The sequence below is a fragment of the Colletes latitarsis genome, chromosome 8 (genome assembly GCF_051014445.1).
Source record: "Colletes latitarsis isolate SP2378_abdomen chromosome 8, iyColLati1, whole genome shotgun sequence".
Taxonomy (NCBI): domain Eukaryota; kingdom Metazoa; phylum Arthropoda; class Insecta; order Hymenoptera; family Colletidae; genus Colletes; species Colletes latitarsis.
In genome coordinates this window covers 23,654,224-23,669,634 of record NC_135141.1, presented here as the reverse complement: position 1 = coordinate 23,669,634, position 15,411 = coordinate 23,654,224, and the positions used below count along the sequence as shown (strand labels likewise).

The 15,411-nt window shown below is 37.1% G+C and overlaps 1 protein-coding gene across 7 annotated transcripts; it reads left to right on the top strand.

Annotated features, from left to right (window-relative positions):
- Positions 1-185: 185 nt before the first annotated feature.
- Nocte (no circadian temperature entrainment) lies at positions 186-14,137 on the top strand. 7 transcript variants are annotated; one of them, XR_013080163.1, is made up of 20 exons: positions 186-608; positions 1,685-1,832; positions 2,033-2,272; positions 2,597-2,753; positions 3,171-3,257; positions 3,384-3,679; positions 3,758-4,295; positions 4,421-5,215; positions 5,495-5,925; positions 6,021-7,766; positions 7,954-9,894; positions 10,546-10,740; positions 10,845-11,153; positions 11,222-11,407; positions 11,535-11,670; positions 11,761-12,111; positions 12,198-12,343; positions 12,651-12,921; positions 13,005-13,230; positions 13,301-14,137. XR_013080163.1 is itself a non-coding variant. In XM_076771350.1 (20 exons), exons 2-20 carry the CDS (start codon positions 1,740-1,742, stop codon positions 13,154-13,156), a joined length of 8,034 nt encoding a protein of 2,677 aa, XP_076627465.1. In that variant the 5' UTR covers positions 186-608; positions 1,685-1,739; the 3' UTR covers positions 13,157-14,137. The 7 variants fall into 7 exon arrangements, 6 of the variants coding, with proteins under 6 accessions (XP_076627465.1, XP_076627466.1, XP_076627461.1 ...); XM_076771350.1 differs by having other exon boundaries at positions 6,021-6,085; positions 6,122-7,766; positions 13,005-14,137; XM_076771351.1 differs by having other exon boundaries at positions 3,797-4,295; positions 13,005-14,137.
- The last annotated feature ends 1,274 nt before the right edge of the window (positions 14,138-15,411 follow it).

Here is a 15,411-nt window from a genome sequence, read left to right as displayed (position 1 = left end):
AAGAAATTGTAAAGAAACTAGGGAAACAAAATATATGTTCCAATGAGTAAACCCAAGGGCATTTAAATCACGAATAAATGTATGAAACGTAATTCATAGATGATATCCAAGTATTTGTAATCAATTTGACTTTGGTTTGAAGCGGTAAGGAATCATCAAAGCAGCGCCACTTATTTCTGTTGAATGTTCCGCTCGTTTCTCGTCATAAGTAACGGTTAGGTAAAAAAAACATATCGAGTATCGTGGCATAGGTTTAATTCGTAAAAAGCGCATTTAAGGTCATTTAAATTGAAAATAACATTATATTTTATACAATAAGGAAGGAAAAAACTTAATCGTGAAAGTCATAACGGAGTGACAAGAAAATCCGGACGAGTGGCGCGTCTGTGCAAACGGCTCTCTTTGGTCGTATGACGTAATTGTATTGATCGCGGAAGAAGAGCCGAAAGTCGCGCATTCGCCATCTTGGACGAATTGTGGAAAAGAAGTATCTGTGTCTCGCAGGCGCTACGCTTGTAACAATTGTAATCCGCGACGATCCAGACCTTAATTAGTTTAACTGGGAATTAACCCTTTTGTGAATTAGAAACCCATTTGGACGGACCAAGGTAAGTCGTTATTTCCTTGATTTGCTTCCTTGTCCAAATCTTTTTTTCTACGTGGAAACCTTGCTATTCAACTTCGTCCTGTGAGCATTCATCCTCGAATGCTTTTTCCAAATTTGTGTGGTCATCGCATCATTTCAATATTTTATAAGCTTTCCATTCCACGAATCGTTTCCGATTAACTAAATTTATGACTGTTTCGATGCGAATCTTTTTGTTTTGAATTTTCGTGACTTTGACATCACGATCGAGGGGTTGGGTCAGAATGTTACGCTCCAACTGTTCCTCTTCTTTCCGATTAACTACGGTTGCTTATTTTGTTCGATATTCTTGTATTTTTATAACCATTTACTATTTTCTTTTTGCCTGCGTTTCTCTTTTTCATTTTTTCAACATAACAAAGCTATCCGACTCTCTCTTCCTCTCTCTCGCCCTCTCTCGCGTGCTCCCTCTCTCTCTTTCTCGCTCACTTTCCGCATCGAACGTTCTTGTCAACCTTCTTGTTGTGTAGTTCATTGTACGTACATAAGTGTTATTCTTAAGTTTTGTATAATTGTTTTCGCTAGTGTTTTTCATCGTAACTTTTATATTATGATGGTTTCCTTTTTAGTTAATTTTCTAATCAATTTAGTTACCATTATTTCTCGTATTTTTCCAACATTTATATTAATGTTCATCAAATTTAGTTTAGTTTCATATTTGAGTATCATGCTTTTATTGCATGTGTATGCATGCCCACGCTCGTCTGTATATATTATTTTTATTTTATAAATATAATTATTTACTTTTTTATGAGAATAAATAATTTTGTATGGGTATAAAAAAAGCTATGTATTTAATATTATTTTTGAATAGATTATAATGATTATTAAATTGTAATGCAAGAGAGATCTGCAGATAGATAATTTCGTTTTTACTCTTATTTTTTTATATAAAGTATACCTTTATTATTATTATTATTATTATGCACTTGGAAAATTATAATTTCATTACATATATTTTCACAACCGGAAAGTTTCTATTATGATACTAATAAAATAAAACATTTATAAAACACAAAAAATAAATTATGATTTCAGACAAAAGGTTCGTTCTTTGGGTCTGATTGGTACTAAATGGTTGCCTGCAGACAGCATGTCTACTCTGTCAGGGCTTGTGTCGAAGGGGGAGAAAGGAAAATCCAAGTTCCAATCATTAGACATCAATAGCTTGTACAGGGAATATAGAGTGAGTTAGCTAAGTAGAGTTCAGTTACATTCATTGTGGTCTTCAATTATTCCATTCGTGCAATTTGTGTATACTTTCATGATAATTGGTGTAAAAATCTTCTTTTTTTCCCTTTTTTGCTTTTCATGAATTATGAAATCATTGTATATCATTGAAAAATAATAAAAATTACATTTATATCTGATTTATTATGGATATAGGGAGAATCTTTGGAGCAACATCAACAGAAAAACACATTACCACGCAAACATGGAATGCAAAGTCTTGGAAAGGTGCCTTCGGCACGACGACCTCCTGCTAATCTGCCAAGTTTGAAAAGTGAACACAGTAGTAGCGACCCAGCTGTTAGTCTTGTACCAAGTGGAGGAAGTGGTTGGGCTACTACCAAAGATTCGACAACGACAACCACTACAGTTGTAACTTCATCGGATATAACTACTGTAAATTTTCTAATAACACATATTCAAAATTGCTAACAATTTTTACTGTATTTTTCAGTTATGTCTTTTAAATAAGATTTATAGACTTGTGCTAATACATAGGTATTTGCTTTGTAATAACATTGACAAAGAAACATTGTATTACATTCATCAATTGATTACAAGTCTGATACCAGTATTTTGTTAAATCTATTCTTTTACAATAATATTTAATATATGCTAGACAACATTTAATATTTACAACTTGTTTCCTTATTTGTATAATTCATGTTTTTATTAAAAATTAAGGAACGTTAATAATAAAATTCGCTGTTTTATTAACAGTCAAATTCTTCACCCGCACAATGTGTAGCGGGAACTGTTGTAACAACATCACTACATCCCTTACTCCCAGGACAACAAAACGTTTCTCAGTCTTCATACTCTTCCGATGTGAACAACAAATCATCATGGAGCGCGATAATGAGCAAATCTGGAGATGGTATGTAAAAACACATTGTTTTATAATACACATAAATATATGGTACTTTGTGATAAATGTTACTTAATTTTAATACATAAACTCTTGTAAAAGAGTTTGTTTTACTTTCTACTCTCTTTTATAATTTTATTGTATTCAATACTGCTTGTATTGTGTAAATTTATTTACATTATATTTTAATCAATGATGTTTCATATAAAAAAGTATATGTTTTTATAACAATTTCTTATATCCATAGATATATTTCACAAATTAATTATTACATGTTCATATAATTTACTATATGATTAAATTTTTTTTAACATACCTATTCTTTATAAAGTATAAAATAAAAAGTTAAATAGGAAATTAAGAATTAATATAACATCGGGACAATAATCATTTGTTTGTGTTACCATTATATTTACTGATGATCAGGCACTGCATCAGGAGGCCAACAACAGCAATCGACAAATCGGGAATTAAGTGCACAATATGGACCCGGACCAAGTTTACGACCACAAAGTAAGTCGTAATTTGACAATCTTTTTATTTTTTATTTTAAACATACACAATCACAGCCAACTCCGGTATTAGTCATGCTGAACGAGAAACAGCTTTAGTTACTTATTTAATGAAATTATTTATTAGCGGAAGGAAGTTGGATACAAGGTGGAAGCCGTACACCCAGTGGTGTAGGGTTAGGAACAACTGGTCCCGGAAGTGGGACCACTTCAGGGGTCCAGGCCCCCCCATTGAACATTACTGGATCGGGAGGACATGCCGACATATCTGGCGGCGGACGACAGAACTTGGTCCAATCTCCCAACATGGCCATGGCCCAGGGAGGCCCTCATAATTCTTCAAACAGCCAAAATGCATTAACGACTGGTTCTCACCAAGTTGGCCCAAATCTACATCACTACAGAGGACTTATTCTTCCATTCGTGAGTTCTGTTATTATTTTTACCTTTCTTAGCGAATGGTAGACCCCAAAATTTGTTAACCTATATAAACAAATTTAGATGTATCGAGGAAACTTTTCTGGTGGGTTCCCTTCGCAGTTTCCATCAAACACGGGTTCCGGTGGGACCACCAGACCGCGGGTTAATTATTCCTCAGAACGATTCCCTCCTCCACCTCCTCGTCAACAGGAACGTGAGCGTGTTCCCGAGGAGGAAATTGTCACCCGACCAATTATCAAAGAAGAGGATCTTACACGAATGGACGACATTTCTCGAGACGCTGGTTGGGCGGCACATGACGATATTGATTACAACAAAAAACTTACTTTTAGCGATGATGAAGCCGATCCTGAACCGTCGAAAAAAGATGAAAGAAAAGATATTAAAGAAGAAAAACCTGAAGAAAATACAACAGAAGATAAAGATAAGATTAGAGATAATCGTGATAATCACGATAATCGAGATTCGAAAGAATCTCGAGATCAACAAACTCATCGATCATGGACTCAGAGCTCTTTACCTCGTGATTACCGTGGATCAAATGGGTCTGGTAGTTACAGCGGTCAGTCACAACTGCACTCGGTGCATTCTTTGAGAGGTCAGAATATTTATGTTAATATAATATAATTATAGTATTTCAATTTATTTTCATTTACTCGTGACACTTGACTGAGTATCTATATGTACTAAATTATACATGTTTCATTTTTATCTTAAAAACAGGGGTGGAAGACGATGAAGGGTGGAATGAGAGGCGCAGAGTAGTAAGAGTTGAAGTTGCATCCGTTGCTGAGCGTGCTCAACAACGCAAAGAGGAGGTAGAAAAAATGTATGAAGAATCAAGTAGACAAGCAGCAGCTAAAAAATTGCAGGATGTACAACAGCATAAGTTAAAGGAAAAACATGCAAAGTATAAAGAAGAGGAACGTGGACAGTCAAATGAATCGAAAGGTTTGATAAGTGTTCCACCTGTTCCGATTCCAGTTCCTGATTGGGAACGAGAAAGAGAAAACAGAGAACGAGAACGGTCTTGCACCGTATCCTCCGAAGGTAAAGATGAAAAGTCTTTGGCCCGCGAGTCACGTGAATCTAGAGATGGCCCGAAATACGGCAGAGATTCTCGTGATCAGCTAATGTCAGATTTTCGACAAAGCGATCGACAAAGTTTCATGAGACAACAGGATGCTACTGTGCGTAATGAACGTGAAAGAGAACGAGATCGTGAACGTGATCGTGACCGTGAACGTGATCGTGAACGTGATCGTGATCGTGATCGTGAACGTGAACGTGATCGCGATCGCGATCGCGATCAAAGAGACATGAGGGATCGTGAACATTTAGCATTTTCTCGTCATTTTCAAAACAATTTACCGCCCCGATTTCAAAAACAACAAGCGGAGAGAAGCAATGCTGGTTTTAATCGAATTTCGCCTAATACTGAAAGATCATCTGCCCAATCTGTTTCATTTTCCCAGCAATATGATCCTGGTAGATGGCTTCATAATCACAGCTCTTTAAGTAAGTGGCTTCGAGTATATCATTTCGCAGTATTTATTTTCAATCCTTTTAGTTCTAAGATCGACATTAATAATAATTATTCATAACTGTATTATGAGAACTAGTAATGTTAAAACGATTGAACGAATAATTTGTTTCACTTTATTTTGAAAGTCTTATACTACTCTAATTCATACTGTTACTATTTATAAGAGGTTTAGTTTATTTGTAAATATTTTTCTACTTTCATTACTCTCTTGTAAATAATACATATTACATATTCAATAAAACTTGTATTAGTAGACAATAGCTTGAAACCATCGCATGGTGCTCCGTCACAACGTCGGAGTAGAACAGACTCAGACATCTCTACTTCAGTGGATGACGATCGACCCCCATCTAGAGATTATCGTGGATCGCTTCTCCGAGATGATCGATATCGTCATTCTTCGCATCGACCTTATGATACTCGCAAGTCTGGTGGTTACTATGATGAGTACAATCGCAACTATAGAGAGCATGATTACGACGATGGACATTCTCGTGATTCTTGGGAGCGTGAAAGATACTTCGATGACAAAGATCGAGATTCGAAGGACAATCTAGAGTCGAGGGAGGCCAGAGAAAGTCGAGATGTTCGAGATAGTCGAGCAAACAGGGATAACCGAGATGTGAGGGAAAACAAGGAAAGAGATAATAAAGTTAAGAAGGATTATGATAATTATTTGAAGGTATTCAGAATTTTCTATCGTTAATATGTTAATTAAAATTTAATAGTAACACGTATATTCATGTATTGTAATCCGAAATCTGTATTCATCAATAGGATTCCTTTGACGACCGTGATCGTGATCGTGACCGTGACCGCGATCGTGACCGTGATCGTGACCGTGACCGTGATCGCGACCGTGATCGTGACCGTGACCGCGAGCGCGAGCGTGAACGTGAGCGTGACCGAGACCGTGAACGTGAGCGTGATCGTGATCGAGAGCGTGAGCGTGATCGTGAACGAGATCGTGATCAAAGAGAAAGATCAGAGAGTACAGAGTGGCGCGAAGAACGTATCATACAAGACAGATCGATCGATAATCGCCGCGATACGCAACGAGAAGAGCGAGTGGAACGTAACGAACGTCCTCAAAGACCAGATTCACGTAACAGTCGTGCTTCTCGAGAATCAAAAACGTCTTTACGTGAAGATGATTCGCACAAGTTGCGCGATTGTAGTTCCTGGGTGAATGAAGTTGCTGATTTCGAAGAAAATAAGCGTGATACATATCACGAAGATACTCGGGAGCGAGAAAGAGAAAGGAGACAACCACTCGGACCAGTAACCAAAGAGAGAATTGAAGCAGACGAATTGAAAAGTGAAAAACGCAATCTAACTCAGTTGAAACGAGCGAGTTCAGAACAGGATAAGAAGGATCAGATAAAAGAACCTTCTGCAGAAACGAAGAAGGAAACGGAAGTTTGGAGTAGAAAAATTGAAAGAGTTAACGAGAATAATAGAACAATAGAAAGAGGCGATAATTCTCCGAAAGCATGGGCCGATGCTGTATCTCCGACGTTTGAAAAAGAGGAAGAAAAAACGATGGAGCCTGTTAAAATTGATAAAGATGCAGACGACATAAAACAGAATTTTGACAAATTAACTTCAGAGAAGAGGGAAGATACTCTAAACGAAGACGCGACGGAGCAACAAGTAAAAGAAGAAAAACGGGAAAAAAGTATTCGAAATCGAACTAGCAGTGGAGGATCGAATTCGAGAGTCCGTGATTCTCGAGGAGGACGCCAATGGGGTACCTGTAGTGTATATACTCGAGGTTGGCGCGGCTCAGAGTCAAGAGGACGAAGGGGTGGTCCTAGAACTGCTGGTAGGCCAGCTTCCGCTAGAAGCGGTTCATATGGACACACAGATTCAGAGAATAGTGCCGATGAGATATCTTGTTCAACTGAATCTGGCAAAGAAGAGAAGAAATCTTCTAGGTCACCGAAACCTAGCCAGAAAGCAGAAAAAGAAGAACGTAACCGTGAAGTATCCGGCAGAGACGAGAAACGAACTGACTATCCTCAGTCACAGCGTAGCGAGAAACGAGCATACGACAGTAAATCTAGCCGCGAAGGATTCGCGCCTTCGGGTGAACCTTCTCGTCGTGGTCGAGGTAGTTTTCGAATTCGAAGCGCAACCAGTACAGGCAGCCGTATGGAGGGATACGGACCACCCTCCAGTAAGAGTCCTTTTTCGTCTGAACGCAGTGCCGACGAAAAACAAAATTCCACACGACAGAATCCACTGACGCCTACCCCCGAAAAGGAATCAAATTCCTTGGTATCTTCTCAGGTCGAGTCTGCCAGCGATAAAATTATAGCAAAGCAACAAGCACTCACTGCTGGAATAACCGGTAAACGTTCCAAATCTCCAAATCAACAATCCTCCCAACAGTCTCAGCAGACTCAACAACCTTCCAATAAACAAGACGTTAATCACGCAAGCAGTAATGCTACTTCTCAAAAGGTACAAGTTCGTAAAGAAGAATCACGCTCAAAGCGAACTCGCAGCAGCAGCAGAAGGGTAAGTCTCTAAATTCTGGACGATCTTAGATTTAAATGTAAAAATCTTTGAAAATAGAAATATTCCAGTACTAATATCGGTTTCTGAAAAATCATTCCTTTCTGGGAAACAATCAAGTTCTTTTTACCTTATCACACTATTCATCGAATTCGATTAATTTATATATAAACTTGTTCTGTATTTATAGGGTAGAGACAATCGTGAACCACGATATCGTGGGAGTAGCAGCAACGTGTCGAAACAAACCTCTTCAGACGTAGGGAATGAAGATTGGGAAACTACATCAGAGAATAGCGAAGAACACGTGGAAGACCATAAAGAATCACGTAGCAGTCGAAACAAACAGTTTGCTGCACGTGCAAGTTCAGGTAGCAGTCTAAATGCTTTAGGATCAAATATACATGCTCGCAGAAATGAGCAGACAGGAAATAACCGTGAACACCGAGAAAAGAATTTAAAGTCTTCCAATGTAACATCTCGAGCACCTGGCGCAGAAAAACGAAACTTGCAAAATTTAGGTTTTGGCAACCAGAAAAGTCATTCTTCTAGCATTCCACCACTGATGCAAACCAGTCAAGTTCAAAATGGAAGATCAAGAAGTCAAACTTCTGGAAATAATTCAACAATATTGAGTAAATCGACTACAAAAGATAGTACAGTGAATCGCATAGATGAAATAAAGTTAAGCGACCCTAATTTGGTTAACCAAGCTCTTAACGACATAAACAAGAAGTCTCAGATAAAAGAAAAAAAGACGACAATCGAATGTGAAATAGAAACGAATAATTGCACCGAGGATGGATCTAATGCTACGGAAGATAAGGTCGATTCCGACGGCTTCCAAGAAGTTCGTTCGAAGAAAAATGTAAAGGAATCTAGGCATAGCCAAAAGGAGGAGTCAAAACCACTAAAACGCGATAAAGAAAAAGATAGAGAACGAGATCGTTCAAAATCGAAGGCAAACGGTTCGCAACCGGCTTCTTTACAACAAATGCAAAATATACCACCTCTGTTAGGTCAAACTATTCTACAACCTGCAAATATGTTGCAAAAACAGTATGACAGAGCTTCAAGAAGTCAAAAACTTGCTCCAAGATTTCAAAAACAACGTTGTTTAGCGAAGCAGCAACAGCAACAACAGCAGATGTGTCCATTAGATGCTAACGATTCGAATAAAGTGAACAACTCGAACAACAGCTATGGTAAAGATTCGTCGAGCGGCCCAGCGCCACCACCATCCGTTAATGCTTGGGATAAACCGTTTACAACGAGTCAGTTACGATCAAATTCTCCATCAACTGTTCCTACTGATATTCAGTTAATGCCAGGTTTGTCTACACAAAATGATCACGGTCACGTTCATAGCCACGAAGTAAACGAACAAGTGAACTCCGGAAACAGTAGCCAACGAAATTCACCGAATGGCGAAAAAACCGGGAAAAGTTTAAAAGAACAGCTGGTAGAAAAAAACTCTGTTTCTGATGTTTCTTCGCCTCCAGTGCAAACTTTAATTTTTGAGAATACAAATTATTCAAAAACTACCAAGGCTGGCCCTTCCGATCTGGCAGTGAAAACGAAATTTCCGAATCATATAAAGACTCAACAACAACGTGTTGAGAAGCGCGTAGATTTGGAAGAGGAAGGTAATGCTACTTCTATGCAGCAACAACAGCAAAGCCTTCCTGTCGCGTTTTCGAACAAACCGAACGATTTGATGAAAGACAAGAATCAAGAACCAATTCAAATGCCTCTTTCCTTTAACAAAAATGAAGATAACGCAGACATGAAATTGGACTTCACTTTTGATTCGGACCTCACGCAGTTGACAGAAGATAAAAGTAAAAGCTTAGGAATGACTCGATCTATGCATATGGCTGCTGGTCAAAGTACTATTTCGCCCTCCACTGCGGAGCTCAATTTAAAAATTGCATCGGTGAAGAAAGTTTGGGAAAATGCCCCTCCTATGCCAACGGTGGTCGAGCACGAAGACGGCAATGTTGTCAGTAGCGGTAATACTTTCCCTCAGGCGTTCGAAAGTACAGATGTCGACGATAGTTACAGTCCTCATCAACAGTACAATCAAAATAACATGAAAAGTGAAATAACCACTTCTACGAATGTGTGCAAGGTGAGAAATCATTTCGCGAACATTAATTATCATATTATCATGCATGCATATCTAAGCTATTACATCACTAGAAATTGACTCGGCATTCAACATAAATTCGAGTAAAATATACTTTCTTATTTGTTCATTTTGTTAGTTAAAAATTCCCTTAAGTAGTTACCATGGTGAAAATGAGAAAGGTAAGTGGCTAACGCGCATCGTTAATCCAATTTTGTTTACATTTAAAACACGTATCATTTTCTCTATAAGACTCTTCATTGTACAAATATTAGTATATAATCATTAATTATAGATTAATTACACTCGTTACCATTTCAATATGTTATCTTCACTTTCATCGTCGTTGTTGCTTTTATTATCATCATCCGATCACGGCTTTTCTCTGCGTAAGAGTCTTCGTTTTTTGTTGGCCTCTACTTTTTTGTTTATTTCTTTATTTTTTTTTATGAAGCTTACGCGATTAGCGATGAACCTAACTATTTTCACCAGAGTTTAGAAGAAGATTAAAGGAGACAAAAATTGTTTCTCAAAATACGTGTCATTCGGTCAGCATCAATTAGAACGGCAGTTGATAGTGATGTAAATAGGAAACTAAATAACGAAACACCATGTCCCCTGTGGGAAGATGCTGACTCTTTGCCTGATGCGCAGCTGGTTCCCCCGCAGGTGAAGCCGCAGCAACAATCTTCGGGCAGCAGCAGTGGCCAGTCTGGTTCAACTGTTCCTGGACCAAGTCCTATTGGAGCAGGTCAAAGTCCTATTGGTCATCCTCCTGTTAGTCTTCAAGGACCATTGAGCCCACTTCCATTTAACTCTACTGGACAACCTTCTCACATAAATTATCAGGTGATGTTACTCTTGAAGGACATTTCCAGCTTTTTTACATTCTATCTACAGTCACCTCTTTATTGCTATAACATAGTTAAACCGCATCTTATGTTTCCTTTTAGGAGTTTCCTCAATACCCAGGCTCTCAAGCTGCACAGTATGGCAGTATGTCTGCTATACCGTCCCCACCAGCCGTGTTGTTTAACACGGGTTCTGGTCAATTACCAGCACAAGCAGGAGGTCTTTATGGAGCATTTCAGTTGGATCAGAGCCGGTCTTCTTTCACACAGTATTCACCATATGCGCCATCCCTTCAAAATTCGTTTAGCCAACAAAACGTCTACTTACAGCAACCGCCACCACCGCCACCACATGCGCCAAATGCACCTACTCCGGATATGTACCAAAACAATCTTTCCCAGTATCGCATCGTAAGTAGAATAGCATATTTTATTTCAGGAAAACTTACAATATTATATATAATGTTCACTTTTTATAGACCGCAGCTGCTGCCCCCCCTTTCGGACAAAACCAGCAGCTCAGTAATAATCCAAATACAGTTCTTATTAGTTCCTCGTCAAATTCATTGATATCAGCGAGTGTGAAGCCATCCTCTCAACCCATTGGCGCTATTGGAACAAAAGCTCCTCATTTCCAAGCACCATCTGCTCCACAACCAAACTCAGTACGTCTTAATTTAGTTCAACAATATAGTTAAAATTTATTAACTTTTTGGGTTAAATAATGTACTGAATTGTTTGTGGCATATATACGAGTCCTTTTTTTTCTTTCTTTTTCTTTCTTTTTTTTAGTTAACATACATATCGTATGATCCAAATCAAGTACTAGGCGTGAGTGGCAGTTACATGGGCAACTCCCAATTGGTACAGAGACCTGGTCCGAATGTTCAAGCTTCTGCCAATAGTTATTATAGCGCGACTTCAGCTGGTAAGTATTGAATTTTGAATACACACCGATTTTCGCAGCTTATGTATTGTTATTTCTATATTTTATATCTCCGTCTAACAACATTTTCAGATGTATTTCCCGGCTCGCAAACAGGTTTTTATCAACCAGGCGGTGCTACACAACAGACAGGCACTCATTACGGATTACAAGGATTCGGCCAACATAGCCAAAGTTTGGCAACTGGCAGTGCTACGCCTGTTGGGCTACAAAATTTTAGCTCTGGCTTTTTATCCAATTCCGGATTACAAATTGCCGCGGCTGCGGCAGCTCAGCAATTTCGTAATCCTACGGGAGGACTTCCGGGACCGGGAAACGCGGGACCTAATTTTCTTAGCAAACATCAACCACAGGAACAACCGAGACAATTAAAGAGCCCGTCAGGAAATCAACAAGATGCTCTTGCATCAGTTTTCAGTTGCAGTAAGTTTGATTTTTTTGATTCATTTTTTTTTTTTTTCATCTTGATCTTTTTTGTAATGTACAATAATAATAAACATTTGTCACAGCGCCACAAATACCGTCTCCTAAGTCGAGAAACTGTAAACAACAATCTTCGTCTCAACAACCACAACCAAGTCCCACGCAACATTACAAGTATCAACAATATCAGGGCGTTAATCAATCTGCTCTGGTAAGCAGTTATAATAACTATGTATGTATCGCTCTTACATTTAATCAAAACATCATTAACGAAATAACCGATTAACAAATACTGGATTTCATGAGCATGGATGTTTTTTTAATGTTTGCTAAGTTACAAAATTTATTTGTAATTAATACTTATAGAGTAGTATACCTTAGATAAGAAGAATTTTCACTCATGACCGTAAGTCAGAGAAATAATGAACGAAGGAGACAGGAGAAGAAAATGTAATTTAAGTTTGGTAAAAACCGGTATTTGTAATGTAATTGAAGTACAAGCGTCCCTTATTACAAAACTAACACTAACTAAATTACAGGTTTTACAGCAAAATGTACGTGGTATGGGTATGCCACCACGCGCCGGTATTCAATCGTCGCAACAACGGTATCCACCACCAATTCAAAGACCAGTTGTTCCATTCACACCAGGTCCAAATCCGAATAATCCTACCCAGCAGCAGCCTAATTGCATGCCATCGCAACAACAACCATCACAGACTCAAATTAATCGTCACAGATCGAATTTGCATCAACAGCAGCAGCAACAACGTAATATGAAGATGCAACAGCAATATTATTCTACTCAAGGTTTGTTTTTTGACACAACGTTATGTCAATGAAACGTTACAGATTTAAGAAGAAATTACTTATTTTACTTTTTTGTTTTTCAGGAAACGTCAAAATGGATACAAATGAGAAAACAGATTCCCATAACGATAAAATCAACGACAATGGTTCCAGTGCTCAGCAAGGAAGTACTAAACCAAATGTAAACCCACAGGATAATGAGAATAAGGAAGAAGTGAATCAACAAAATGAGTGAATGTGAAAAAGACCGTTCGTTCTACCATTTGAAAAATACAGTTTTGATCATACTGACATGACGTCGATTGAAAGGTAAATGATAATGATTAATTGTTTTCGTACATGGAAAAGACAATGCTCCAAATGATATTGTATTTGCCAGTTTAAAGAAGCTCGCGAGCTTAGGAATCGTAATTGATACTTGGCCATGTCTAGTTAGAATAATTTAATCTTGGTGCATCGATGGAAAGAAAAATACGTGATATTGTCATTGTACACACCAATGCTTCTCCGAATTAACTCATGAATTCAACGAACTAATCACGTTATCGAACATTCCTCTTTGTTCGAAAAAATAGTGCGAACTAATTGCAATGCTGCATGTTAAAAAGATGATAAAAAAAAAAATTCGAGAAAAATGAACTCGATCGATACATCGGGAACAGACTGGTATTGTCCAAAAGAAAAAGTCTATGCGGATTACTTCAACATTATAATGTTGCAATTACAACGCGTTGTTCAGTTCAACGTGCAATGGGAGTCGAAAGAGCCAAACGATTGGACTGGTACGCACAACGTATCGCTACTCGGTGTTAATCGATCACCCTAACAATTAATTACATTGAATATGAAGCTAATAAATGTGCACAAGACTCATATTTCTGTATATGGGCACGACGGCGGTCTGTGGTATACGATAATGTAAAATCCAGATTTTTTCGGAAATGTAGTTCGACAAAGATGTTACACGACCGTCGCTACATTTTGTAGAGCACCATTAAAATGGGGAAAAAGAAAAAACAGACGTCGATAAAGAAGACTGTTTTGTGTATATCGAAATTATAAATTACCCATGCGATGGTCGTATAGATCTGCATGACGTTGTCCCTAATACAGTGTGACAAGTAAAAAGTTCGTGTACATTAATCGTTTACTGATATAATGTGAGGTCATGACGAAGCTTGTGAAAAATAAATAGTGCAACAATTGTTTATAGTTACTGAATATATTATCATGACCTAGCCACGCTCAGAAAGAGTACCAATAATTATAAATATAATAATATATGATAACGCTTGAAAAAAAAAATATGAAACGCACTCGGTCTTTTGTGCGTAGTAATATTTTGCTAGGTCGCAGCACTGTCGCAACGTACAAGTTGTAGAAAAAGGATTGTATATTCTCTGCTTTCGTTGCGATTCGAGCATTACAATTATTATTATTATTATTATTATTATTATTATTATTTGTAATGTTATCATTCACCACCATCACCATCGTCATTATTATTATTATTATTATTATTATTATTATTATTATTATTATTATTTCTATTGTATTGGTATACTATATCATGTAATGTTATATTACCATCATCGTCGTTAATACTGCCGCTGCTACTATTTACTATCTATTTACTACGACAATTATCATCACTTCATTGTAGTTACTACGGTGATTATTATTATTATTATTATTATTATTATTATTATTATTATTATTACTACTACTACTACTACTACTACTACTACTACTATTATTATTATTATTATTATTACTACTATTACTGCTACTATCACTGCCACTGCCACTGCCACTGCCACTGCCACTGCTACTACTATTACTACTACTACTACTACCACTACTGCTATTATTATAATTATTATTATTATTACACTTATTATTATTATTATTATTATAACCATCGTAGTCCTCATCAACAACATTATCATTACTACTATATTATAATTATTCAGTCAATGAAAATAAACAGTAGTATTTACAAGAGTTCATCTTTACTAGTTCTATTAGGATAACAGTTATTCATTCAAAACAAGTTTAATAGAATTTACTATATAGTATCAAAATATAAGTAATCAAGAAATAATTAATATACTGCCAATTGTATTATCGATCGCTATTCTTGAACTTTGAGTACTGTTATACAACATTGATGCAAATATTGCATACAAATTAAAAAGGCGTTAAAAATGATAGAATCTTACAACAGTTTTAACACTTTTAAAATGTACCTGTTATAGGAGAAGTGATTTATCCAATTCATTTTTTTCATTTTAATGCATATTTTTTAACAAAATTTCAATGGCCTTGACTACACGCAAATACGACTACAATACTGTAGCATGCGCTTGGAAAAAAAGATGAGACATGGTGGCTTTAACATACTGCCACGTAAATAAGCATCTTTTTCGTTCATTTCGAACGATGTTAAAAACATAATATTTTAAGCAAAATAACGAAATTATTAAGAAT